Genomic DNA, 26,063 nt, shown 5'->3' with positions numbered 1-26,063 from the left:
GGGTAATTCCAGACCAGTAAGTGAAGCACAATTAGGAAACTGGGAGCTGAGATGCTTAACTTGTTGAAATACCCCTATGGGCTCTTCAGGGGCCACTTCTGTAGGACGTCCCCCATCATTAAATACCCTGTGGGGTACAATAGAGGAGTAAAAAGTAACGAGTATGTCTTCAGCTGATCCCTGGGCGGCAGAAGCCCCTTGTGCCCACCGCCCTGTCCTCATCCCACCATGACGGGAATTTAAGGCAATTCATAGGCGCGCCCCTCCATGTCGCGTGTCGCCATTTGTACTCTTTAATTAGCTCATCACTTCTGGTCTCCAAAGCCTTTCCTTCTCTGTCGGGTTTCCTCCAAGAGCCACACGTGTCCTGTCATCGGAAATTACCATGTAATTGTCCGATTTTTGCTATTCAGGGATTTTTTTAACAACCCCTTTCGTGATAAGAATTGGAGGGGCACCTCGGGGTGGGGCAATAGGTTTCGCATGGCAATGTCTGCTTTTAGCAGGCTGAGAAGGGATCTAGGTGATACTACACGGAACCTGCTAGTAGTCCAAAATCTGGAAGTTACCCAAGGGTGGCAAATAAGTGGAACAGCCTCCCAGCAGAAGTGGTAGAGGGTAATACAGTGAGTGTATTTAAACATGCATGGGATAGACATACGGCTCCTGAATCTAACACAAGATCAACCACTGATTAAGGTTGGAAAAAAGATCTCAGAGGGCAGTGTGATTAGAATCCAGAGATGCCCTCTGAGCCGGTGCTATTAGAACTAAAGGGAGTGCATTAGATTGTTAGCGCTTTGGTTCTTGAAGCTTTGGCGGGTGATGTGACCCCCTAGAAGATATGGGGAGAGGAGAGGGCAGAGCGTGCTGGGGAGAGGGGAACAATGGAGGAAGACAGAGGCTTCATTTGTCTTGAGGAGCATTGATTGAACGTCTGCTACAGGAGCTCCGCAATTAAAACGGGAGCGGGGTGAGGCGGATGCCTCGGTAATCCAGACACAGAGAGATCTGAGCAGGGACTGTATCCCGGGGACGGGTGGGTGGGATACGAGAACTCTCGGGTTTATGAAGAGGTTACAAAGTAGCCAGAAGCCAAAGTCAATCAGAACACCCCATTCCCTGCCCGCGGGAGCTGGCGTTCCACGCACGAAAATGATCGCTTGGGGCGATTTGTTTCTCTTGAATGATTTACGATGTTAATTTGTTGCAAAGAAAGGTTTATAAATTATGGACGAGCTGCGGTTTAGTTAGTTGGTCGATTGTTTCATGTAATTGACTCAAAACGATCGGGAGGTCCAGCAGGGCTCGTACGGCCCTCGGCCCAGGAACCCCTTTAGCTCCGGAACATTGTGGTATTGATCCAAAACAGGTTGTCCTTGAAGGGTCTTTAGCTCGGTCGATGGAAACGTTGGACACCAAGAAGTTTGATGAACGTTCCGTCACGGTCGTTGAAAATAATCTTGTGTCGCATTAAATGCGTTCGTCGAAAACCTGCCAGGATATGGCTTCCTGAGCAAAGACCGAGACCCCCCCCCGTAAAGTGCCCAATATCAATATGACATCATTACACATGTAATCATTCTGGCCAGTTAGATCTTCTCAGACCCCCCCAATGTGGGTAGGAGATCCCGCCGATGTCGGGACACACACTATTTTAATGGGGAAGCCGGCGTGGAGTGGGATGTGAAGTGGGGCGTGGAGTGGGGGGTGCCCCACTTCACATCCCACTCCACACCCCACTCCACGCCGGCTTCACCCGGAGTCTTCGGACACAAACCCCTGAAGAGTTCCCAGGTATATAAGTCTCTGCGCAGATGGAAACAATCTCTACGCAGGGAGAGAACAGGAAGCGGTTCACAACTTCCTGCTCGGGCTGACGGGAGAATTCCGATACTGCCTGCACTGAGGGATCAAGGGAAACGGAGGGGGGATTTACATTAAAAACTGCGGCTTTTCAGGGCTAAATTTAGTTACATTTTTGGGGTTTGTTTATCAGCATTTAGAGAGAGATGCAGGTCGCAGGCTGAGGGTCATGAGAGTTGCCGTTTAAAGGGACGTGCCCCAGCACTCCTTTCTAATCTTTTTGGGGAATTTTACTCCCAGACCTCATTTCTTGTGAAAATCTAAATATTGGGTTTTGTGCCGGGAGGCCGAGGCGTCGGGCTCATTAGCGCAACACGCTGCGAGTGCTAATTGATTTACTGTGAGTGCTGTAATTAGGCCTCGTCGACTCGTTGCTTGCGTTCTAGAGAGATAGGAATATTACAAGAGGCGTAGGGGGGTAAGCGGTGGCAGGGGAGGAGGGCAGGTGAAGAGGTGCACAGGGGGATAATTACAGCCTTGTGTATAAACCTCAACAAGATGGGATTATTACCATACCTGCCAAGTGCCCTGGTTTAGTTTGGCCAGTCCATTTTTCACACATCTCTGTGCCCCTGTTTCCTTCCCTGATGTCCCTCTTTCCTTCCCTGTGCCCCCTTTCCTCCATTGATGTCCCTCTTTATTCCCCTGTGTCCCTCTTTCCTCCAAAGTGGGACATTTCCTCCTCTGATGTCCCTCTTTCCACCTATGATGCCCCTCTTTCCTCCCCTAAAGTCCTTCTTTCCTCCCCTGATGCCATTCTTTCCCTCCTTGTGTATGAGTCGGAGATCCAGCATCTAGAAGATATATGTCGGGGCAAAGCGGGGACATAATCTGCTCATATGGTTGCACTGCTTGTGGGTATCCGGATATCAGAGCTCTCTGCCCCACAGAGCTAACAATCTATCTGACCCCAGGCCTAGTTCCCAATAGGATTTACTGATGGTATAAAAGGGGTATTAACGGGAAATTTGGCCGACGAGGGCAGATAAGACCTTCTCTCTCCGGTTATTTTAGTGATCGGATTATGCAAATGTATCATCCGATTGCGTTAATCAGCAGACGCTCGCGCGATGCGCTCTCCCATCAGCTTTCACGGCTGCCGCTCACACGGTGATTGCCGTGACCTCCACGTATGCAAATGAGTGTCAGTGTCACCCGAGTGCCGGTGCGCTGCCGGTCCCCGCATCGAGCATGTCTAGAGAGAATGCTCTGCATTCGCACCGCACCGTTTTATTCCAATACGCAGAGCTCTTTTCTCTCTCCCTATTTGTAATGATATTGCGCTGGAGGACGGGGTATAACCGGGCGGAGGGGTAATATTCACTACACCCCCCCATTTGGTCCCACTCATACATTATACAGGTGGTTACTTAAAGGACGCACACCATAGGACGGGGCTTTTTATGTGACTTTGTGCCCTATTGCCCCCTCTTGCCTCCTCCTGTGGATGCTCCTGATGGGGGTATCGGGAGGGGGTCTCGCAGGTACCGACGGGGCTCACAGTCTGGTATTATCATGCTGCCCTCGCTTCCCGTCTCACACACCGTGTCCTGTTTCCATGGAGATAAACTAGCTTTTTGTCATTTTGCGGTGAACCTTGCCTCTGAGACTCGGAATGTTTTTCCCTTTTCTCCCGGTTTCCTTCCATTATTCCGCCCCTTCTGTTTAATTGCCCCCTTCTCCCATTGAAAGCACATTGACGGGTCTAGCAGGTTCCGGTTTCTGCCCCAGAGCTTACTGTCAATGTGAATAAGGGGAGGAATTAGGGGAGGAAAGGGGGACTGGCCAAAATAAACAGGGACACTTGGGAGGTATGTTAGCTGGCGTGTGCTCTTCGCTCTTCTAGCTTCCCAATCGCTTGGCCCGTCTGAGCGGAATCTGATGCTTTACTGAGGCGGAAACTCATCCAAATGTCACTGAATCCGTCCCTTTCTCACCTGTGACAAATTATCCACCCGCCGCCCACACGCCTTATTTATTCCACCCCACCGAGTGCCAAACGCTCCAGATGGGACAAAGTCCTTGGCGCCCTAGAATGGATACAGATTGTAAGGTAACCTTCAACGGGAAAACATGAAGCCTAATATTAACCCCACGGTAACTTAATACACGTTAACTCCGTACACGCTGCGGGGCAGGAAGTCATGTACACCGAGGACTCGGCGGTCTTCCGTGCCCCTGCCCCTCCACCCCAGGGTCTCCAGCTTCTCGCAGGAATTGTTAGCTCTTGGGGTTTAGGGATGATGGCGACCACGGTGGCCCACCGCCCTCTGTAATGTCAGCCGCTTGAGCTGATGAAACACGATAAATAAACAGAGGTTTGGGAAACAAAGTTTTAACCAACAGAGCTTACAATCTACAGATGAAGAAAGCCCCCGTACGGGGATAATGAGTCGAGTTAAAGGAAGGAAAGTGCGGCGTGAAAGCGATTTACCCGAGCGACACAAACCACATCCACCAAAAGGAAATTGTGTTCTCTAATTGTCTGCGATTGTGTGTCTGTAATTGGCGAGGTGCATGCGCGGCTTCCCTGCCGGAGGACAGCATTCTGCCCCTGACTGGGTATAATACACCAACCCCCCAATACCCTGACTGGGGGGGTAGGTGTATTATACCTATATACAGCTCTTCATACACTAATCAATGCTCACACCGAGCACTCCGAGCCGACAGCCCCCGTTAGAAAGCCATATTGTAATTAGTATAATGACCGTGGCAATTAGAGCCTTGAGACGCAGCAGGGATCAGGAGAAAGACGCGTCTGAAACATGCGACCCTGTCAGAGAGCGGGGCGGGGGGCGCTTCAGCCGCCAACCACGTCAACAAACTGAGGGGAGAATCACGACGTGCCCCCCGGGTATAAAATAACTCTACGTGGACAGCGTGTACGGAGAGACTGCTCTCATCATCCAAATCCAGAACCCAACCGGGCCCCCTCCAGCACCGCCGGGGCCCAGAGAGAGCAATAGGGTCAGAAGATATCAAACTTCCAGAAAAAGAGGGTTAAATATATCCTCTTTTGCCCCATAAAATTCATACCCAATACTGGTAGCACCGCTCTGCCCTGTGACCGGGTACCAAATTTGTTGTGGTGTCAGACAATATTTCATCAATAATAATAATTGTCTAAAAATAATAATTTTCTAATAATAATTCTCTAATAATAATACTAATAATTCTCTAATAATAATAATAATTCTCTAATAATAATAATAAGTCCCTAATGATAATATTTTTTCAAATAATATTTATTTTAGTCACTTCCTAGAATATTCTGCTAATTAAAATGCTTGGACCTAATGTAGGAAGGAGACTACAGACACAGTAAGTCCTACCCGGCAGCATATTGCCGAGCCACGCTCCGAATCGATACGGTTGCAGACAGAGCTGATCTCCCCGCATCGGATGAGACGTCTCTGCAGCTCAGTGTGACAGAGCGGAGTCTCTTATAACGCGGGGACGGAATATACCGAGCTTCGGGGTCAAGTCTCGCTCTCATGATGCTCGTGTTGATTCTGGGAGATAACATGAGGGTCTCGGCAGATGTCTAAAGCCCGTCTCGTCCGCGCGTTTATACGAAGGGGACAGGCTGACGGGGGGTTAACTGAAGGTCACTGTGCCGGGCCGTCTTCAACATGAAATCTCATAAAAAGGGAGCTGAGAGATCCACATGATCTGCTCTTTCAACCCAACGCGTCTCCACCAACAGACAGCTGATAGCCCCTCTCACACAGTCTCACGCACCCTCACACAGTCTCACGCACCCTCACACAGTCTCACGCACCCTCACACAGTCTCACACACGCTCACACAGTCTCACGCACCCTCACACAGTCTCACGCAGTCTCACGCACCCTCACACAGTCTCACGCACTCTCACACACTCTCACGCACCCTCACACAGTCGCACGCACTCTCACACAGTCTCAACCACCCTCACTCACTCTCACGCACCCTCACACAGTCTCACGCACCCTCATGCACTCTCACACAGTCTCACACAGTCTCACACAGTCTCGCGCACTCTCACACAGTCTCACACACCCTCACACAGTCTCACGCACTCTCACACAGTCTCACGAACCCTCACACAGTCTCACGCACCCTCACACAGTCTCACGTACTCTCACACAGTCTCATGCACTCTCACACACTCTTATGCTCTCTTGCACCCTCACGCACCCTCACATGCTCTTACACGCTCTAACATGCTCTCACACATTCTCACGCACTCTTGTGCACTCTCACACACTCTCACACCCTCTCGCACACGCTCTCACAGCTGGAGGCAAGCCGATTGCTGAATCCAATTCGTTAGAAGTTGTCGTTTCCCAAACCCCCCGTGACCCAGAAGCCCCTCATCAGCCAGAGATATGTCCTGGGCATCTGTAAAGCAGGTGAATGAGGTTCTGACCTGGTTCTGCCTCCAGGTGGCGCTGTCCGCTCTCCAGCCGCATGGTGTATAAAGCTGCAGCCGGTATTAATCTCAGAATCCCGTGAACCGGAACTCTGCAGATGCCTTAATTACGGAGCCTCCGGGCCTCTAGTGTGATTGGCTAAAATACACAACCAATCCCAAAAAGGGGCTCCGGTAACCCAGTGTGTATTTGTAATGGGCTTCATGGCGGCTCTAATTTACCCCTGGCTGTGAGCCACAGGAGAATTGGGGCAAATGCCTGAAACTGGCCCTAGAAATGGTATTCGGTGTTTACAAATAAACTCAATCATGGCAACAGCTATCAATAGGACCCAAAGTCACTGGAAAGCCCCACCCCCAACCACACCCCCTGACCACACCCCCTGAAAAAAGTGCCCCTCTTTGGCCAATTGAATCTCAGTGTCTGCAAGTGACCCCCAAGTGGTAAGAAAAGGGTACCCCGGAATGTCTGATGGAGACCCCCAGTTCCCCGGATAACCCGTCACTTCCTGACGAGGCTGGCTGAGGGTGTTTGGCAGCAGCCGCTGCATCATCTATGGGGTTCTGATCGCCGGAGACGTGGCGGGTAATTTGCACCCGGGGCCCAATCACAGCTCTCAGGTGCAGGTTTAAAGAGTCCCCGCTGCCTCCCGGGGGCAATAGAGTCATTAGAAGAGCTCAGCGTAGATCCAATTAGACTCTGCGGCCGTTAATGCCTCCTCCGTCTCCTCTCCGAGAGGATTTACTTCTTAAGGTATTACAGAGACCGCAATGACTTTCACTAAAAACCGCTAAACCGCGGCTCGTCAGCAAATGAAACGCGATTCATCTCCAAATTTCTACATTTTTAATAAATTCCCAGAATTCCCAAATTATATTGCCAGGCGGTGGTTCAGTCTATAAATAAATATGTATATATATGTATAAATATATGTATATATACCGTATACATCACAAAATGATACATTATATATACAATGAAATTATTTTTATGTATATACTACAAAATTAGGTTTAACCCTTATGATACGTTACTGTTCACCGGATTGTTACCGGATTGTCTGGTTGAGGCGGGATGGGTAACATGAAGAAGATGCGCAGACAGCGATAACTACAGAGACCCAAAATCCCGGGGCCCCGGCAAGCTGTGTCGAGGGGCCCGTCCCTGTGTGCGGTTGTGTCTTGGAAGGTGTTGTTGAACGTGTGAAGTTGGCGAACGCTTCTGCGCATTTATATTATTATTATTTATTGATTGATTTGTATAGCACCATCACAGACCGCAGCGCCGTACAATAATATAAGCCCCCCCCCGGAAATAAAGTATTTCAAAGGGGCCACTTCTGCCCCAAAAAGCCATAGGGAGCCCATAAGACCCAGGGTCCAAGGATCTGTGTTATACCCCTGATTAACAACAGGCAAATGGGTTGGTGGTCCCAGGGGTCCGGGGGGGGAGTATACTGTAATGATCGCATGCGGTGCGGAGGTGGGGGCTGGGCAGCGATGCAGTTACACGGTTACAAGGACAAATCGAGCCTTGAATCCCGCGAGTGACTCAGCCGGTCGGAAACAAAAGCACAGAACGGATCTTTTCTCCGAGTTCGGCATTCATGCTTTAATAACGGCTAACGGCTCCCGTCTCTACAGCAACTGCTGGTGGACTGCGGAGTGTGGGCTGAAGGACACAGACGCCCCCCCGATGACGTGTCTGAGAGAGCTGGGTCCCCGGCACCGGCTGCGTCACCCACATTCATGGCGTTTGTGAATAACTATCTGTTAGATTCAGTTCATTACACGGGATAAGGCTTGCAGGTCCGTGTTTCCCTGCATCGGGCTCGGCGGGGGCGTTTTACGCCACGCCGTTTGTGTTTGAAGACTTTGTTACGGATGGATACTGAGCCAGCACCCCAGGTTGATCTGTCCTTTTGATCCCAAGCACACTTCCCAAGTGTTCTTGTTCAGTTTGGCCAGTCCCTCTCCCAAATTCCAGTGCCCTTATTCCCTCCTCTAATGGAATTTCGGGGGGGGGGGGCTATTGAAATTGACAGTATATTGGGGTAATAGGACCCCCGTTTTCCTGTTAATAGAGAGTCCGCCGATCTTTATTCCATTCCCACGTCTATCTTTCCTCTGCCACATTGTAGCTTTGAGTCCCGGTCTACGTGTTACGTTTTTTGAAGCCCCCGGTGTAACAACGTAGAATTCCCCTTGTTGACTTTTTTAAGGTTTAAACTTCTTTCCGGTTCGTCGGGCAGGAGACGGCGGCCGGCGGGTCGCAAACTCTGTATAGATTCCGTAGGGAAGTAACAGCGCTGCCGCGCAGGGTCTAATTATCTGGAAATAACTCAATCAGCGTTGCAGACGCTCCGTCCCTCAGCCTAATCCCGGACAATCCTTTAATGGGGCCAGAAATCCGCTGCGTCCGGCCGCTCCTCGCACCCCTAATGAGGGCTCCATAATTGCTGTGTGCCGGTAATGGGGCCGGGAGATTTATAATGAGACGAGGCCGGTTGGGAGAGGAGGGGACACGGAACCCAGGAGAACGCGTCAATGCATCCAGAGTCAGGCACCCGGAAAGTCATGATAAAGGATAAGGATCTCATATCAGAGTTCTGGATAAACCTGGAAATGTAGAATTTCATCAATAAAAAGGTTTCAGGTTTGTCTGGAAATGGAGAATTTGGGACGTGTCACGTTTGGTTTCTGTGTATTAGCACGTCCCCCGATGACCCCAAACGGAATCTCTCCCGTGGATGTCCAGCGTTCTCATTTAGAACCCCGACGCTCGGTGTGAAGATTAGAACCTTTTAAAGTGTTGGTTTTGCTGTTGGGTAAAATATAGCATCACACATACCCCTAATGTCCCTACCTGGGAAATCTTGGGGTCCGGCTACCAGGAGCCCACCCTTGCGGGACATTAATGACGTCAGTGGGCGTTCCCACACCTCCGTTAAAAGGGTGAATGGGCGGTACGTGGGACGTGTAAAGACCCCGCTCCCGCAACCCGGACGATCCGGGTGTTGACCCGGAGAACCAAAGCTTCTCCCGGAGCTCTACAGGTCAAACCCGGAGAGTTCCCAAGTATGTGAATATCCTTGTTCAGTTTGGCCAGTCTCTATACCAAACCTCTGATGCCCCTGTTTCCTCTCCTGATGCCCCCTCTCCTCCACTTATCCCCCTGTTTCCTCCACTGATGCCCCTCTTCCCTAGGAGCTCAGAGGAGTCTCGTTCCTGCCACAAGTCCTCAATAAATGACCTATATTATACAGGAGAAGAAAAAACATTCATCTTGATGGCAATTAAGAGAAAAAAAAATACCTTTGAGCACGAGGCGGGAGTGCGATTACATTAAACTGCCCCGTGAACTCCCATTGGTGCGTCTCTGCCACGCCAGCGAATAAGTTTTATACGTAAAATGTAAGTTTTTTAAAATTAAATTAGAATTTCTTTATATTTTTTTAGCGCTTTCATATTCCGCAGAGTTTATAACATCGTACAGTCAGTGGGAATTCCAATACCATAGCACGCGCAAATTACAGTTTTTTTTTTCTCTGCATCATAATTCTTAACTAAAATCAGAGCGTTATTCTATTTTGGAGCAGCGGACGCAAATCATGTACTGCAATCACACGCCAAGACAATTATACATGTCCTCCGGCGCGTAAACTGCTGGCCTTGAGGATTCCGACACTTTATCAACAGCCCCCGTCGGCGGTCGGCTGTGTCCGCCATTGAACCTTTTATTCCTCCCCAGTGATATCTCAAGGGCCAGCATCTTCAGTCGGGTCCCTAACTATACAATGGTCGGTCGGACGCTGTCGCTCGCACACTCTGACTCCATTCATTATGTGATAACATCTCTCTGTTATTAGCTGATAGGAGAGCGAGCTAGAGAGAGAACGCCCCACCGAGTAATGTCTCTATTAGACTGTCCTCTGACGCCGTAACAATGGCCACGGAAGACGCTGCCTTCCTTGAGATTACTCCGTCTCATCTTCTGCTATTCAGCCGAGCATGGAAACCCATCCGAGGTGGTAATTGGATCTACGGGCTGGAGAGGCCCCTGTCTCGGAATAAACGCAAATCTCACATTTATTCAATTACGTATCTACAGGAGAGTAATTAATTTGGAAATAGAACGCATCAAATCGCCGAGATCTTCTTTCGAATTTAGTGGCCCCCGGCGGGTTTTCGGATGAAATATGATTTTTGCGCCAGGAGGGCAGATATATATCAGTCAGAATGGGGGGGTGTCGCCTAGGAATTTACCCTCCAGTTCTTATCTCCCCCCCACCGTTGGGGGAAGCCTTGATTGATTAACCCCTTTGGTGCCTGATACGGACCCCCCACCCCACTCTGCCAATGACAGGTCGACCTACGTAAGGGTTAACCCGAATGACAAATGGTTGGCCGTGTAATCTATTTAGCATTTAATACACGCAGAATAAATTAAATCGACAGCTCACAAGCCGAGAATATAAAATCTATTTATCAACGTCAGTTGATCCCGGGGGTCCGGGAAATGCCCCAGATCAAAGGGGGGCGTCATGGAAAGACGTTTTTTATATCTTTAAAGGGAAGCTGAAGTTCTTTATTTCCAATTAAATATAATTTCTGAGGAGCGCAGAGGAGAGACGCTCAGTAATTAATATTATTACGAAAATGAGTCATTTGGGGTCTTTTTAATGACCCACATTTGCGATTTCATTCTGCAGCCCCAGTTGTTAATAGGATACCGTGTGATCTCGGTTTATAAGGTGGTCCGACGGCTCATTGGATGGCCAAGCGGGGGCAGCCAGTCTCCGGGCAGACGGGGATAAAGTCGGATAAAATGGGTTTTATACAAACTAAGATTATGTTTTTAATGGTTAAAAGAAGCTTTTATAAAGACTTTGGGGTAATTAGAAGTACCCCACATAACATGCGTTACCCCCGAGCATGGGGCTAACCCCAGCCCCCTCACACATTGACAAAGGGGCTGGACAACTAAGCAGGTGACTTATATAATGTCAGGGGGGGTAACTACACGTAAACCCTTATATAAGGAACCGGGGTAACTAAATACCCTTTTTATAGTAATAACTCTGTGTACAAATACCCCTCATATTATCAAACAGAGGCTAAATACAAATACCCCTCATATTATTACACAGAGGGTAAGTACAAATACCCCTCATATTATCACACAGAGGCTAAGTACAAATACCCCTCATATTATCACACAGAGGGTAATTAGGGCAGTTTCATTCAGACCCCAGCAGAGGGAGAACCACGTGGTGCAGAGCAACTTTACTGACTCATCCTATTGGCTGAGACAACCCACGTGATGTTAAAGGGGCTGGGTGTGTCCCTTGGTAATGGTAACAAACCCGCCATGGTAACGCGTGTCAACAAGTGTCATGGCGGCCTAAGGAGATAAAGTGTCTGCACGGGGTGAGTGGAAAGCAGGAGAGGGGTCCCTAGGGATTATAGGAATAAGAGGGCAGACAGAGGGCGATGATTCGGAGCAGAGCATACCTGCCAAGCGTCCCTGTTTAGTTTGTCCAGTACTTCTCTGGGCCACAAATTGCTGTGCCCTTCTTACCTGCCCTGATGATCATCTCTCTTTCCTCCACTTCTTCCCCTTCTACCCCTCTTTTCTTCCCCTAGTACCCCTCTCTCCTCCACTCATGCCCCTGCTGCCCCCTCTCTGCTCCCCCGATGCCCCTCTTTCCTTCCTGGATGCCCCTCTTTTCTAGGAGGTCAGATTGTTTGCTGGGTATGAGGGTATCGCATGGTTCTACTGCCATAAAGCCCCAATAATGTGTATAGAAACAGCAGGAACCTGCTTTATAAATTAAAAGGGTAAATAAACCTATTCTTCTTCTTCTAAATACCCCACCCAGTTACACAAATACCCCGCGATGGGGCCCAAAGTCACATAAAAAGGTAAAGCTGCAGCCACACCACATATACCCCCTAACACAATAGTGCACCTCTGTGGCCACTTCACACGGGGCCAGTAGATGGGGAACTTTCAGGGTTTATTCTGGGAAAGAGACTTGATTTTTGTTAAAAAATGAAGATAATGAATGAATATAAATACCCCTCCCCCGCTCTAAATTTCTCCCGTATTGATGATTTAATATCATTTAATAGAAGCCGTTTCCTTTTATCTGTAACCAAAATGGAAGTTTTTGCATGAAGTGTAATTAACGACGTGCCATGTGTAGATTTTCTATGAAATCATTGAAGGAAACGTCTAATTTGTTAAAGGCGCTGATGGAGAGAATGGAATAACCCCCCCCCCCCCGGAATATATGTATATAGAGAGAGGAATATAATGTATATAATAGTCATTTTAGGGTAAAACGTTGTGTTCCTCTCGACCCGGCGATTCTTGAATGACATCAGAATCCGATCTGTTGCTATGACGTCCGTGAGCCGGGGCTTTAGGTTCGTGGGCTTTTTATATGAGAAGGGGTGAAAAAAGACGATGGTGGATTTTAAATTTTAAAGTGTAAAGACCCTAAAGTGAGTTTTTTTTTTTTTTTTATTTTATTTTTTTTTTTTTGAGACGTTCGTTGCTGAAAAGTCTTAACGGACGGGGATTATGAAAAAGCTCTTCTGCAGATTTCCCACGAGAATTCCTCGTTCAGAAACGTAATCGATTTAAATCATTTTAATTAAATTGGAAACCAGAACACAAAGCCCGGAGTCCTGGCCCCTACCCAGAATTACCCTCTCGCATTCCCACCGTATCTACTGTAACCCCCCCCCTACGTATCGGGGTAAATATATACTGTTTATTTCTTTTGAGGGTGAGGATTTCGGAACGTTGGTTACGTGGGGCAACCCCCAGAACCAAATGGCGGACCCCAAAACGAGGAGGACTCATACCCAGGCGGAGCTGAGGAAGCTGAACCCCATGCAGAGAGCGAGGGTTCTGGCTTACGAGCAGCCTGGGAAAGAGGTGGCGGCCTCGGTGCTCCTCGCCAAGGGCCGGCTCAGGGAACATGCCACGAAATCTGCCCAGGAGGCGCCGCCGCCGAGGACTCGGGACCCCGAGCAGGAGAAGCAAACCAAGGTGGTGGGACATCTGAAAGCCGCAGAGGCCAGAAACCGCATACGGCTGATGAGATTCCGCTTCCAGTGCATGAGGGTAAGCCGGGCCACCTGAGACCGTGGCGGACGGGTTAGGACGTTGCGAGACGTGATGGGGGTCTTCTGAGATCACAACGAGATGGGGGGGGTAGAGTGAGATTCTTCCCCCTAACACATTGTAAGAAGGGCAGGAAATTAGTCTCAAGAGCTTGCAATCTGTGGTGGTCCAGAAGACTTTAGCCTTAGAGACAGCCCTAGGAAGTATCTGACTATATGAAAGATGGTGGATGAATAAATACCGGTATCATTCCCACCCACCCGTAAATGTGACTGTTTTTCTATAATGTTTTCGGGCACCCGTCCGCCCCCTCGCCTGTTTACCTAATTACACAGAAACCTGCGCGGCCACAAAAAAAAACCCCAAACCAGCAGAATTTAATATAAACTTAGACCTTCTCCAAACACACGTTTTCCCCAGACACGTAAGTGCTTCTAGTTTAATGTAATTACATTTCCGTGAGGCAGCAGCCGCTCCGTAATGGGTTTACTGGAAATGGCTTTCCCAACACGCACAGCCAAAAACAGAGCGCCGGCGTGCCTGCGTTACGGGGTCTAAATAATACATCGCTGACCCCCCACCCCCCCCCTCTGCTGCTGTCACCGCTCGTCTGCTACATAAAGAACTGAAGCTCTGCCGGGGAAATGAAACATTAAATCTGTAAAACCCTTACACGACTTACCCCCAAACATGTCTAGCAACACACGCTGACACCAAACACTTATACACACTCATGCCAACGCTATACACTAACATACACACACACACTAATACCGTGCAGGAACACACACCCGCTAACAGCATCTTATCACATGTTAACACCATGCGCGCATGCATGCTAACACAATGCACTCGCACACTCACCAACACCATATCCACGCTGACGGAGGACAGCGCCCTGATTGGGGCACCGGTGTCTTTTTTTTGTCCCTGAAACTCTTTAACTTCTATTTTATAATCAACTTTTTTTTTTCTTTAAATGCCGTTTAAGGTATTTCATTACGTCTTTTGCCAAAATCCTTAAAAGCCCGTTTATTTTACAGAATACGAGTCTAAAGAATAACCTACGTGGCACTAAACGGGCTAAAAATGGCTGGTTTGGGTCCCATTCATATCCCAGGCATAGGCGTTTGTGACGTCACTTCCTTTGTTATGGATACATAATAATAATATTTTTCATTCTGATACATTGTATCCTTTGTGCTCGGCTGCCTGGAACCGGTTCCAATCATGTAAATTATTATAACTGGCCCTGAATTTCATTTAAAAAAATAGGAGTCGGGGGGCCAGTCGTGGCCGGATCGCTGGGGGACAGAATGTTTTATTAATACAACACATTTAATATTAAAAAGATGCAGAATGTTCCCAGAAATACCCGCCAGGCAGCAGTTCTCTGTTCCTGATCCCAGCCAGCCTTAGAGTGGCATTTTCTTAGAGCCGTGGGAGCGGGACCTAGAACACCCCCCCCCCCCCGTCCCGGGGCTGCATGTCACAGTTTGCCCCAAAGTACGACAAAACCATTGTCCCAAAAACAGTCCCATTTAAGGACCTGGTCGCTTTCTCCCTTTTGGGTCCTCTGTCTGAGTATACAGACACGGCAACGGGCAAAAAACAGGGTTTTTTTGGCCGGAATCAGTAACAACATCTGGAATGTTTCTGACTTCTGCCTCCGAGACGCAATTCTCTGCTATTTCTAGAAAAATAGGAAGCCCCCCACCCCCTCCCTCTCTCTCTCCCCAGCTCAGTATGAAGGCTGCACCGTCACCCGTAGCCGCAACATACGTGTTTAGGACACACGTTATAGTTAAAGCTTTTTTTTTTTTTTTTTTTTTTGCCGTGGATCTGACGCGGCTGCCGCTGGAATAACGTCATCTCTGTATTTCTGTGAATCTCTGTTTTTCTTTTTTTTTTGGGGGGGGGGGTCTTGTTAAGCGCCAGCTGTCTCTCCCACACTCTGTGTTTACATAAAAGTCTCATTTGTAATGGGGGGAATCATGTTGTTTGGCTGCTCGTGGCACAGAATCTTTGCCCGCGTGATATGTGTTCATAGTGGGGCCTTTTGGGTGATTTTCTGCCCACGAGGGTAGTTGGCGGCCGCATTGCTTATCTACGAAACAACCTCATTATATCGCAGACGTCGTCTACAGATCATTGTTGGCCTCTTAGGCTAGCATTCTGTTTGCCCTGCTGCCCGGTTTGTGTGTGAGAGGGGTTAAATATCTCCTCTAACTGCCCCCTTTTCTTTCGTTGTCGCTGTGTCCATCATAATGCTTCTTAGAGGCATAGATGGAATGGAAGAAAGTTTTAATTTACTGAGAGGGTGGTAGATAAGTGGAACAGCCTCCCAGCAGCTTTGGTAGAGGGTAATACAGTGAGGAGATTTAAACATGCATGAGATAGACATATGGCTCCTGAGACCAGACGGGCCGGATGGGGTTGTTCTGCATCGCATTTGGTTTTCTTACTGCAGGCCCAGGAATTGGCCAACATGATCTCCTGCCAACCCGCAGCCCGGGACGCCATCAGACTAGAAGTGTTCCTGTCTTCTCGGCCAGAAGCTACCAGCTCCCAGGTCTCTTTGGGCCGGTTCCAGGTAACCTGAGTGCAATAACGTGTATTAGGAGGGGTGAGAGGCGCGTGTCCCGGGGTCTGTGTATTAGGAGGGGTGAGAGGCGCGTGTCCCGGGGTCTGTGTATTAGGAGGGGTGAGAGGCGCCTGTCCCGGGGTCTGTGTATTAGGAGGGGTGAGAGGCGCCTGTCCCGGGGTCTGTGTATTAGGAGGGGTGAGAGGCGCCTGTCCCGGGGTCTGTGTATTAGGAGGGGTGAGAGGCGCGTGTCCTGGGGTCTGTGTATTAGGAGGGGTGAGAGGCGCGTGTCCCGGGGTCTGTGTATTAGGAGGGGTGAGAGGCGCGTGTCCCGGGGGTCTGTCTATTAGGAGGGGTGAGAGGCGCGTGTCCCGGGGGTCTGTCTATTAGGAGGGGTGAGAGGCGCGTGTCCCGGGATCTGTGTATTAGGAGGGGTGAGAGGCGCGTGTCCGGGGATCTGTGTATTAGGAGGGGTGAGAGGCGCGTGTCCCGGGGTCTGTGTATTAGGAGGGGTGAGAGGCGCCTGTCCCGGGGTCTGTGTATTAGGAGGGGTGAGAGGCGCCTGTCCCGGGGTCTGTGTATTAGGAGGGGTGAGAGGCGCCTGTCCCGGGGTCTGTGTATTAGGAGGGGTGAGAGGCGCGTGTCCCGGGGTCTGTGTATTAGGAGGGGTGAGAGGCGCGTGTCCCGGGGTCTGTGTATTAGGAGGGGTGAGAGGCGCCTGTCCCGGGGTCTGTGTATTAGGAGGGGTGAGAGGCGCCTGTCCCGGGGTCTGTGTATTAGGAGGGGTGAGAGGCGCCTGTCCCGGGGTCTGTGTATTAGGAGGGGTGAGAGGCGCCTGTCCCGGGGTCTGTGTATTAGGAGGGGTGAGAGGCGCGTGTCCCGGGGTCTGTGTATTAGGAGGGGTGAGAGGCGCGTGTCCCGGGGTCTGTGTATTAGGAGGGGTGAGAGGCGCGTGTCCCGGGGTCTGTGTATTAGGAGGGGTGAGAGGCGCGTGTCCCGGGGGTCTGTCTATTAGGAGGGGTGAGAGGCGCGTGTCCCGGGATCTGTGTATTAGGAGGGGTGAGAGGCGCGTGTCCCGGGATCTGTGTATTAGGAGGGGTGAGAGGCGCGTGTCCCGGGATCTGTGTATTAGGAGGGGTGAGAGGCGCGTGTCCGGGGATCTGTGTATTAGGAGGGGTGAGAGGCGCGTGTCCCGGGGTCTGTGTGTTAGGAGGGGTGAGAGGCGCGTGTCCCGGGGTCTGTGTATTTGGAGGGGTGAGAGGCGCGTGTCCCGTGTTCTGTGTATTTGGAGGGGTGAGAGGCGCGTGTCCCGTGTTCTGTGTATTTGGAGGGGTGAGAGGCGCGTGTCCCGGGTTCTGTGTATTTGGAGGGGTGAGAGGCGCGTGTCCCGGGTTCTGTGTATTTGGAGGGGTGAGAGGCGCGTGTCCCGGGTTCTGTGTATTTGGAGGGGTGAGAGGCGCGTGTCCCGGGATCTGTGTATTAGGAGGGGTGGTCGGTGCGTGTCCCGGGATCTGTGTATTAGGAGGGGTGGTTGGTGCGTGTCCCGGGGTCTGTGTATTAGGATGGAGTGCGTGTCCCGGTGTCTGTGTATTAGGAGGGGTTATGGTCCCGGTCTCTGGGTATTAGGAGGGGTGAGGGTCCTGGTGTCTGTGTATTAGGAGGCGGGGGGGCTCATCTATTTGTTTAGTAAATGGGTCTGTTTTTGCAGAGGGAGCGGGTTGAGGATCTCGTGGCAGATGACGGAGGATTACTAACGAACCGGATCCCATGAAGCCACATGCTTGGTACATGGAGTAGTCATGGAGCCTCCTGGGGTTTCCTTTGACTCCCTGACTCTTCCTATTGTCCAGCAGTAAATGTACGACTCTCAGCAGCCTCAGGCAACCCCGACCCTCACCTTCACTCCGTCACCGAAACGCCTGCACACCACTTCAACATTCACCCTCCGACTACCTCCGGACTGTACCCCCCTGCTGCCTACAGCGATGTTACTTCATGTGCACGGACCCCCTATAGACTATAGGTACCCTCTCTACGTGGTTCCACTAACTTTGGACTTGGGTGACACCTACTGGATGAGCTTGTAATAGCACCCCCCCCCTACTACCCGCTTCCTTAACCTCTTCACGCCTGGAGACACCCCACGGATCCCGGTGCAGATACTTGCCCCCCCTGCGCAGGCTTTGCCCGAATCTGTCCCGAGTTTTATTCCACGGCAGAAGGACGAAGAAAGAGGAAGAAGCTGCGGAGGCGATGGTGTCCTCGCACCAGGAAGTCACGGCGTGTCCTTGAGCCGCGGGCTTTGAGACTGGGCGTTCTGCCGGCCAGGGGGAGACCTTTGTCCTCAGACGCGGCCGCGCTCTTCACACTACAATGAGATCGAAGGACTCCGGAGAGCAGCTGCCACGGAACAATAATAACCCGGAGAATGATTCAGGATTTCCTCCCCGGCACGGGAAGCGCTTGCCCCACTCTCATCTCTCACAGCCGCAGAAAATGCTTTACAGTGGGGCGTTTCATCAACTACCCCGCAGACTGCCCCGACGCTGGTAACTTCCTTAACCCCCTATCGGCCAAACGCAGGCTGAGGGTGCTGGGAGCTGCAAGGAACACCTCTGCAGCACAGCAGGGTCGCAAGACACCTGGGCCAAAGGAGCGTCAACTCAATCTATACGTTTAAGCTAGAGGCTTAGATGGAACGTAAGGAAGTCACTTTACTGAGAGGGTGGTAGATAAGTGGAACAGCCTCCCAGCAGAAGTGGTAGAGAGTAATACAGTGAGGGGAGTAAACATGCATGGGATAGACATACGGCTCCTGAATCTAAGATGAGACCAACGACTGATTAAGGTTTGACTCTTTACAGCAGGAGACACGGGCAACTAGACGGGGGCCGGATGGGGCCGATCTGCCGGCGGGTTGTGGTTTCCATTCTCTGTTACTTTACCTGGAAATGAATGGGTTAATCTATATCAGAATGACACAATTTTAATAAAAAAAAGCCATGGTGGGTGTCGTGGACCCGGTGGGCTGAGCCAGACCACAATATCACGCCTTCCACAGATTCACTAAAACTAATAAACCTAAAAAGAAATCGGCGCCCGTTTCATTTGTCGCTGAAAAAAATCCCACCGACCCTTATGTTTCCAGAGCGATGGCGCTTATTCAACGGGGTTCTCGCCCGGCTCGCCTAAAGTGTTTTGCGGGCAAGAGAAGCGCCGATAGTAACCCGTCGGGGGGCCTTCAGGGTGCAGCTTATCACCCGCTTTAAGCACTTCGTTATAAATAACGTGATTACCAGAGCACATGATGAAAACATTCAGAAAGTCCTCGCCAAAAGAGCTCACAATCTGTAGAAGAGTAACCGGCAGCACGGTCTCCCCCGATGTTTGCTGCCTGCAAAAAATGCACTTAAGGAAAATCTAGACAATGGCGCGTACAGCCCGGAACCCGGCACACAATCAGTAAATTCACAGAACACTTGGCAGGGGTCTCTGCATGCAGGAACCCGGCACCCCGCCCCATACAGGCGCAGCATTCCCGCCCCTTCCGCGTGAAGGAACCCAAAACCCTGGCCCTTCCAGGCGCACACCACCCTTTATGCGTGCAGGAACCCAGCACAACGCCCAGTTCCAGGAACCCGGCAGCGACGCATGGTGCAGCAGAACCTTAGAGATCCGGAGCCCATCAATGCGGGCAGGGTAAAGGGGCGCCAAAGCAGAACCCCAGTGATTGGATGCCTAGGGTGAGGGTTTTTGGAGACCAGCCCATCAAATGTCACCACAGAGACACTGCTGAGTTACCGGTTTGTATTTGGGTCGCAAGTGACTCCGAGCGCGGGGGGGTTGTAGCAGGTGAGCGGAGACCGGGAGGAGGTGGCAGCGTCTCAGCACAAGGAGGAAGCGGATTATGTGACACCCGGCGCCTTAACTGCCCCGGGAAATACCCAAAAAGAGGAAGCTGCCGCCCTTGCCCCCCCCCAGCCCAGATACTCCTCCGTTAACTCTGAGCGACCCCACGAGACCCACTGGGGGTTATTTATATAGAACATTCTGCAGTTGCTATGGCAACTGCATTACTTTGCACACTTCTCTTCCTGGGGCATCTTGGTCTGTACTGTTTTTTTAAATAATATTCCTCATACGAGGAATTACCCCCAGGCTGTAATCAGTTAACCCCCCTCCAGTGCCCCGCAGCGACCGGGTGTAAAGACCGGGGGTTTCTGTTTATAAACAGCACCTAAAACCGGTCAGTTTGGCCCAGAGGCCCCCCCCCGCACACGGGGCACTATGGGTAATGCCCCGGGGACCCCATACAGGGTAACAGACTCCCCCCCCCCGGGGTAGGTAGCATATCACACAGCAGAGGGCAGATCTCTCACGTGGGTGGGTAAGAGGGGCAGATCCCAGAGCGGTGATCAGTGAACTCAGCAGCCGCAGCACATAGCGGTACCGAATACCCCGCGGTATAGAGCTGTGCCGAGTACCCCGGCCGCACTGACGTGGAGGCGCCGGGTAAGGCAGTGCTGGGGGCGGGGCGCATGCGCAGTGCGGCTCCGGCGGTGTGTGTGTCCCGGTCCCCCTCCCTCACTCCCGGTCCCGGCTCCGGCTCTGCCAGGCGGATGTGCTTCAGGAAGCGGCCGGGATCCGCCCAAATCGTGAGTACCGGACAGAGAGGGGCAGTCGGCAGCCGCACGCTCGGCGCAGGGGTAGCGGGGCATTAGAGTCCTTTGTGCCCCTCAGGGGGGGTGACTTAACCGCTCTATACCCTCAGCTTTGTACCTCAGAAAACTTGGACCCCAGAGCTGAAACGGGTAGCAGCTTTATTGCGCCCTCGCGGAGATGGGCTCCGGGGTAATACCCCCCTAACACACACCCTAGTTTAGGCCCCCATTGACCCCACACACACACATTCTGCCCTCCCGCGGGGTGGTTGGGGCAGATGCATAGTATCCTGGGCGGGATGAGGGGGGCAGGGGGTGATATACAATATATCGGGGTGTGAGCGGGTTACAAGTTATCACCCGTTATCTACACCCCCCCAAACCTGTATTTCCCCAAACTTATCCCCCTGTGTTGCAATGAACCTGAGAGCTGAGGCAGCCAGCGCTACATGAAGTGCCTGCAGGCTAGCTGAGAGTGATGAGCCTTGCAGTCCGGATCAGCTGGATGCTGCCTGCCTCTGACCAAAGGTTATTACCCCCCAGGGGGCAGTAGGAGCCCCCCAATCTGTGTTTGTTTGGTGCCCGTTAAGGATGCAGAGGGGGTTTATCCTTCACACTGTACAGTGCTGCGGCGTATGGGGGGGGGCATATAAATCAACTAACAGTAAGTGCTATCCAAAGTTATTCCGCCTCAGATTTTCTTAATTATTGCCCGGCGTTGCTCAGTGGCGCTGTTGGGGTGGGGTGCCGGCGTTGCTCAGTGGCGCTGTCGGCATGGGGTGCCGGCGTTGCTCAGTGGCGCTGGCGGCGTGGGACGGGGGCATTGCTCCGTGGCGCTGTCGGCGTGGGACGGGGGCATTGCTCCGTGGCGCTGTTGGGGTGGGGTGCCGGCGTTGCTCAGTGGCGCTGTCGGCATGGGGTGCCGGCGTTGCTCAGTGGCGCTGGCGGCGTGGGACGGGGGCATTGCTCCGTGGCGCTGTCGGCGTGGGACGGGGGCATTGCTCCGTGGCGCTGTCGGCGTGGGACGGGGGCATTGCGCCGTTGGCGCTGTCGGCGTGGGACGGGGGCATTGCGCCGTTGGCGCTGTCGGCGTGGGACGGGGGCATTGCGCCGTTGGCGCTGTCGGCGTGGGATGGGGGCATTGCTCCGTTGGCGCTGTCGGCGTGGGATGGGGGCATTGCTCCGTTGGCGCTGTCGGCGTGGGATGGGGGCATTGCTCCGTTGGCGCTGTCGGCGTGGGATGGGGGCATTGCTCCGTTGGCGCTGTCCGCGTGAGACGGGGGCGTTGCTCCGTGGTGCTGTCAGCGTGGGATGGGGGTAGTCGTTACATGTACAATGAGCAGGCTCCACGCAGTATGGGGGCCTCGGCTGGCAGGGATACTGAATATAATAATGTGTGTTTAACAGGAAGGAAGCAAAACTTGCACAAGAGCGTGCAATCGAGGGGGTAGAGCAGCGCGTGGCAGCATGGTGTAAGGGGAAGTAGTGTGTGGTGTACACGGGGCGCGCCGGTGTAAGAGGGGTCTGTGGGGGGCATTAATCCGGGTAAGTACAGGTGGGAAGGCGTCGTGTCTGTGGAAAGCCCCCCAGGGCGGCGCGGGGAAGGGGGGGGGGCTCTGCGGGCGGGGGGTCTGCGCACGTTTCCGTGGCCTGACTCCACGCTGTTGCTGTGAGCGGAAGTTTTGCAGCCGGAGTCAGGAAGCTGCTTTCTTACCGCAGGATGTCATAACACCCCCCACGTCCGCGTTCACACCCTCCAGCCTGCCACTGAGCCAAGGGGACCGGCCGTCACACAGCATCTCCCGCTTCTCACCCCCGATGGGCGTCAAAGAGAGGGGGAAGCAGAGAAGCCCCTCAGGGGGGCAGTCCGTGGAACGCAAGGGGGGTCCAAATCCCCCCTCCGAACCGGCGTCTGCGGGGACCACCAAGGTGAGATTACCCGGAGTTCTGTACGGCACAGGAAGGGTTACTCGCCCCAAATTATCTCCTTTCAGCAGCTGTTGGCCCCGGGGTGTAGCCAAGGGTGGTGGCTGCCACGGGACAGGACCTTATTACCCCTGGGTCACCGCAGGACGTGGCACTGGGGGTTACACACCTCACGGCGCGACTGGATGGAGAACGCGTTGGGATCCCCAGAGAATCCTCTCCGATGGATCTAAACGCTTTGCACACTGTGCAGGTTGTTAGGGTTTGCGTGTCCATGAGCGTGTCTGTTTGCGTGTCTGTGTGCATGCGCAGCTCGGGTTCGTGGGGGTTGTTAGGGTTTGCGTGTCCGTGTGCATGCGCGGCTCCTCTGTGCGGGTTCTCGTCAGTTTATATATTTATATGTTTTCTGAAACTTCCTCTTTTGAGAGTTTTTCTTTTACTTTGTGCTTTGAGCGGAAAACGAGGTTCTTGGAAATATTGGAGAGCAAATGTTAGAAGTTGTGGGTTTCCGGGGGCCGTGTCTGCCTCTGCGGTGTAATATATAATGTATAGATAAATCGGCAAGCCGGCCCCCTGTATAATGTATAGATAAATCGGCCTAGCCGGCCCCCTGTATAATGTATAGATAAATCAGCGAGCTGGCCCCCTGTTTAATGTATAGATAAATCAGCGAGCCGGCCCCCTGTATAATGTATAGATAAATCTGCGCGGAGATAGTTAACTCCTGCAAACTCTCTGTTTAGTGAATAGACCCCTTTTGTGTGTTCAGGTTCGGGGCGTTTGGGATCGGGGGCTCCTCTCATTGATGCTTCCTGACCGCGGATTGTTTTAGGCTCTTGGTTGTGCATTTTTATGAAAGTTCTATATATATGCCCCCAAAACGAGTGAGATCTGGAGGAAAGAGTTCTGGTTCCGGGTCCAGAGGCAGAGGCAGACAGCTGGCAGGGGGTGATGTGTGCCAGAGACACCTTCCCCCTGTGCGCCCCCTGTCTGTGTTTCGGGGATATCGCCCCTTGTCTGTGTGGCCCCCGGTGTTCCCTCATGTTTGTGTTTTTCTGTCTCCTCTCTCAGTACACGGGTCCCGATCCCAGCGAGTCTCCCATGTCACGATATGATAGGAACCAACCGACCCGGAATCACAGGAACAATCCCTGCTGCTTCTGCTGGTGTTGCTGCTGCAGCTGCTCCTGGTGAGACACTCATGGATAGCAATGGGATGTGGGAGGGGGGCCACGGCATCCCGCACGCGCCACCGGGGCATCCCGCACGCGCCACCGGGTAACATTCTCCCATTCTGTCTTTGTTAGGAATGAAGACCGTAACCGACTCCGAAGACTTTCTCGAGACACCAAGCTGGAGAGCGTTCCTCACTGTGAGGTGTGGTGAGTATGAGCCGTCTACAATGTCATGCGCGGGGCGACACGTTACATTTATTTATTTGGTGCTGGCAGATTCGGCAGTCAGAAGAACAATTTACAAACCCATCGTATGTTAGGATACAAACGCCTGGGGGGGCTTTCTCTTTTTGGCCCCCGGGGGGGTCTGCACTGTGGGGTAACTTGGAATAATTCTACCTCCTCCCCCCTGACGCAGCTCCAAGCCGAGCTCCGAGGAGGTGCTCAGCTGGGCCGGCTCGTTCGAGAAGCTGATGAAGAACCCAGCCGGTCGCAACGTGTTCCGGGAGTTCCTGCGCACCGAGTACAGCGAGGAGAACATGCTGTTCTGGTTGGCGTGCGAGGAGCTCAAAAAAGACCACGGGAAGCACGGCGTGGAGGAGAAGGCGCGCATGATATACGAAGACTATATATCCATCCTGTCTCCCAAAGAGGTAACGGCTTCTCCGGCTCCTGGGTGGATTACGTTACGCGGGGCATCTCCGGACTACCTCCATCCTCTTCCTTGGGGTAACGTCGGGGGGCTCACCACGATCCGGATGAGGAATTTTGAACAATGACACACCGTTCAAAAGTTTGGGGTCACTTATCGTGCTTATTTCTCCCCAAACCTTTGAACAGAAGTTTATATGCCCCACCCTCCGAAGACCCCCTGGTGCTCGCGAGTCTTGGTCATGTGATCACGGGCAGCTGCATGGGGTCACTCCTGCCGTCCGGCGCATTTCACCCTCCCCTATAGATTCTTAAGGGGACACCATTCACCAATCAGAAGCGTCAAACAACTTAATAAAGTGTGTGTTTATAGAACATGCGCAGCCCGCAGAGGAGCTCGGGCTCCTGATCACTACTCACTCCCATTACCCCAGGGATGACCAGGTGTGCGAAGGTTTGGGGTCCACAGACGGGATCTCGTGTTGTTGCGGGCGGCTAATTGTCTGCTGTCCTCTCCTGGGGAGCCTGCAAACTGCAACTAGAAAGAGAACCCGCCGGCAGATCGGCCCCATCCGTCGCCCATTTCTCCTGCTGTAAAGCCTCAAACCTTAATCAGTCGTTGGTCCCGTCTTAAATTCAGGAGCCGTTTGTCTATCCCATGCATGTTTAATCCCCTCACTTGTATTACCCTCTACCACTTCTGCTGGGAGTCCGTTCCATTTATTACTCAAAGACTGTCTTAAACACTCTTTTCCTGCCTGTACGGATTGCAAGCTCCTTTGACTTCTGAAGGCAGTAAAAACCTGTTGTATCCACAGAAGTGTGTACCAGTAAATGCAGAGGCGAGCGAAGGGTTAATCTGTGTCCCGTGAGTTACGTCCCGTTAGCCGTTTAGATCGTGGAGATCTCTGATAATCTCCTTCCTGTGAGTAGATCCTGTGATCTGCTGGGCGTTTAATGTGGTGAAACATCAGAGGGGGCTGGGGGTCATTCTAGGTTCCCGGTTGTTGGGGGGGGGTAAGAGGCAGACAGTGGGGCTCTTCGGGTTCTGTCTTGGCGATGATGCGCTGCCGGCGGCTCGGATTGGCAGCGTTCTGTGTTTGCACCCTGCGCGTGTTCTGTGGCGGTCAATGATCGCAGCGCCGCTCTTGCCAAGCCTTGACGCTTGTTTTTTTTATCCCCTCAGGTCAGCCTGGACTCCCGCGTTAGAGAAGTTATTAACCGGCGGATGGCGGAGCCGTCGTGTCACACGTTTGACGATGCCCAGCTCCAGATCTACACCCTGATGCACAGAGACTCGTACCCGCGGTTCCTGAACTCCGCCATTTACAGAAGCCTCCTGCAGAGCATTTCACGTTCCAGCTCGGAGTCGTAGGACTGACCCCCGGGGGGGGCTCCGGAGAGCGGAAAACGCACATTTTATACAAATACCGGAAAAGAGGGGTACTCAGAGGACACCACAGGGGCTCTCCGACCTCATCGCACCACCCAGGTCTACATCTGCGGCCCTGGAGAGGACAACCTGCCACCCCACAGCTGACCTCGTCCGAAGCCCTCTCCTCCTGCGATGCCTTAGGGGGGTATTAGGTACCAAGCAGAGGGGCACCTCAGGCTGAATACTACTACTGAGTACCCCCAGCCTTGA

At 52.2% G+C, this 26,063-nt stretch overlaps 2 protein-coding genes across 3 annotated transcripts; both read left to right on the top strand.

Annotated features, from left to right (window-relative positions):
* Positions 1-13,113: 13,113 nt before the first annotated feature.
* On the top strand, positions 13,114-17,787 carry LKAAEAR1 (LKAAEAR motif containing 1). The gene is made up of 3 exons (XM_053453897.1): positions 13,114-13,421; positions 15,892-16,014; positions 17,714-17,787. Exons 1-3 carry the CDS (start codon positions 13,128-13,130, stop codon positions 17,774-17,776), a joined length of 480 nt encoding a protein of 159 aa, XP_053309872.1. The 5' UTR covers positions 13,114-13,127; the 3' UTR covers positions 17,777-17,787.
* Positions 17,788-20,397: 2,610 nt separating this feature from the next.
* Positions 20,398-25,919, top strand: RGS19 (regulator of G protein signaling 19). 2 transcript variants are annotated; one of them, XM_053453225.1, is made up of 6 exons: positions 20,398-20,660; positions 22,386-22,595; positions 23,664-23,782; positions 23,900-23,974; positions 24,186-24,420; positions 25,605-25,919. In XM_053453225.1, exons 1-6 carry the CDS (start codon positions 20,544-20,546, stop codon positions 25,791-25,793), a joined length of 945 nt encoding a protein of 314 aa, XP_053309200.1. In that variant the 5' UTR covers positions 20,398-20,543; the 3' UTR covers positions 25,794-25,919. The 2 variants fall into 2 exon arrangements, with proteins under 2 accessions (XP_053309200.1, XP_053309201.1); XM_053453226.1 differs by lacking the exon at positions 22,386-22,595 and having other exon boundaries at positions 20,405-20,660.
* The last annotated feature ends 144 nt before the right edge of the window (positions 25,920-26,063 follow it).

This window comes from Spea bombifrons, chromosome 13, assembly GCF_027358695.1.
Source record: "Spea bombifrons isolate aSpeBom1 chromosome 13, aSpeBom1.2.pri, whole genome shotgun sequence".
NCBI classification, from domain to species: Eukaryota; Metazoa; Chordata; class Amphibia; order Anura; family Pelobatidae; genus Spea; species Spea bombifrons.
The sequence above is the reverse complement of the archived record's forward strand: the minus strand, read 5'-3'. Positions and strand labels throughout refer to the sequence as shown.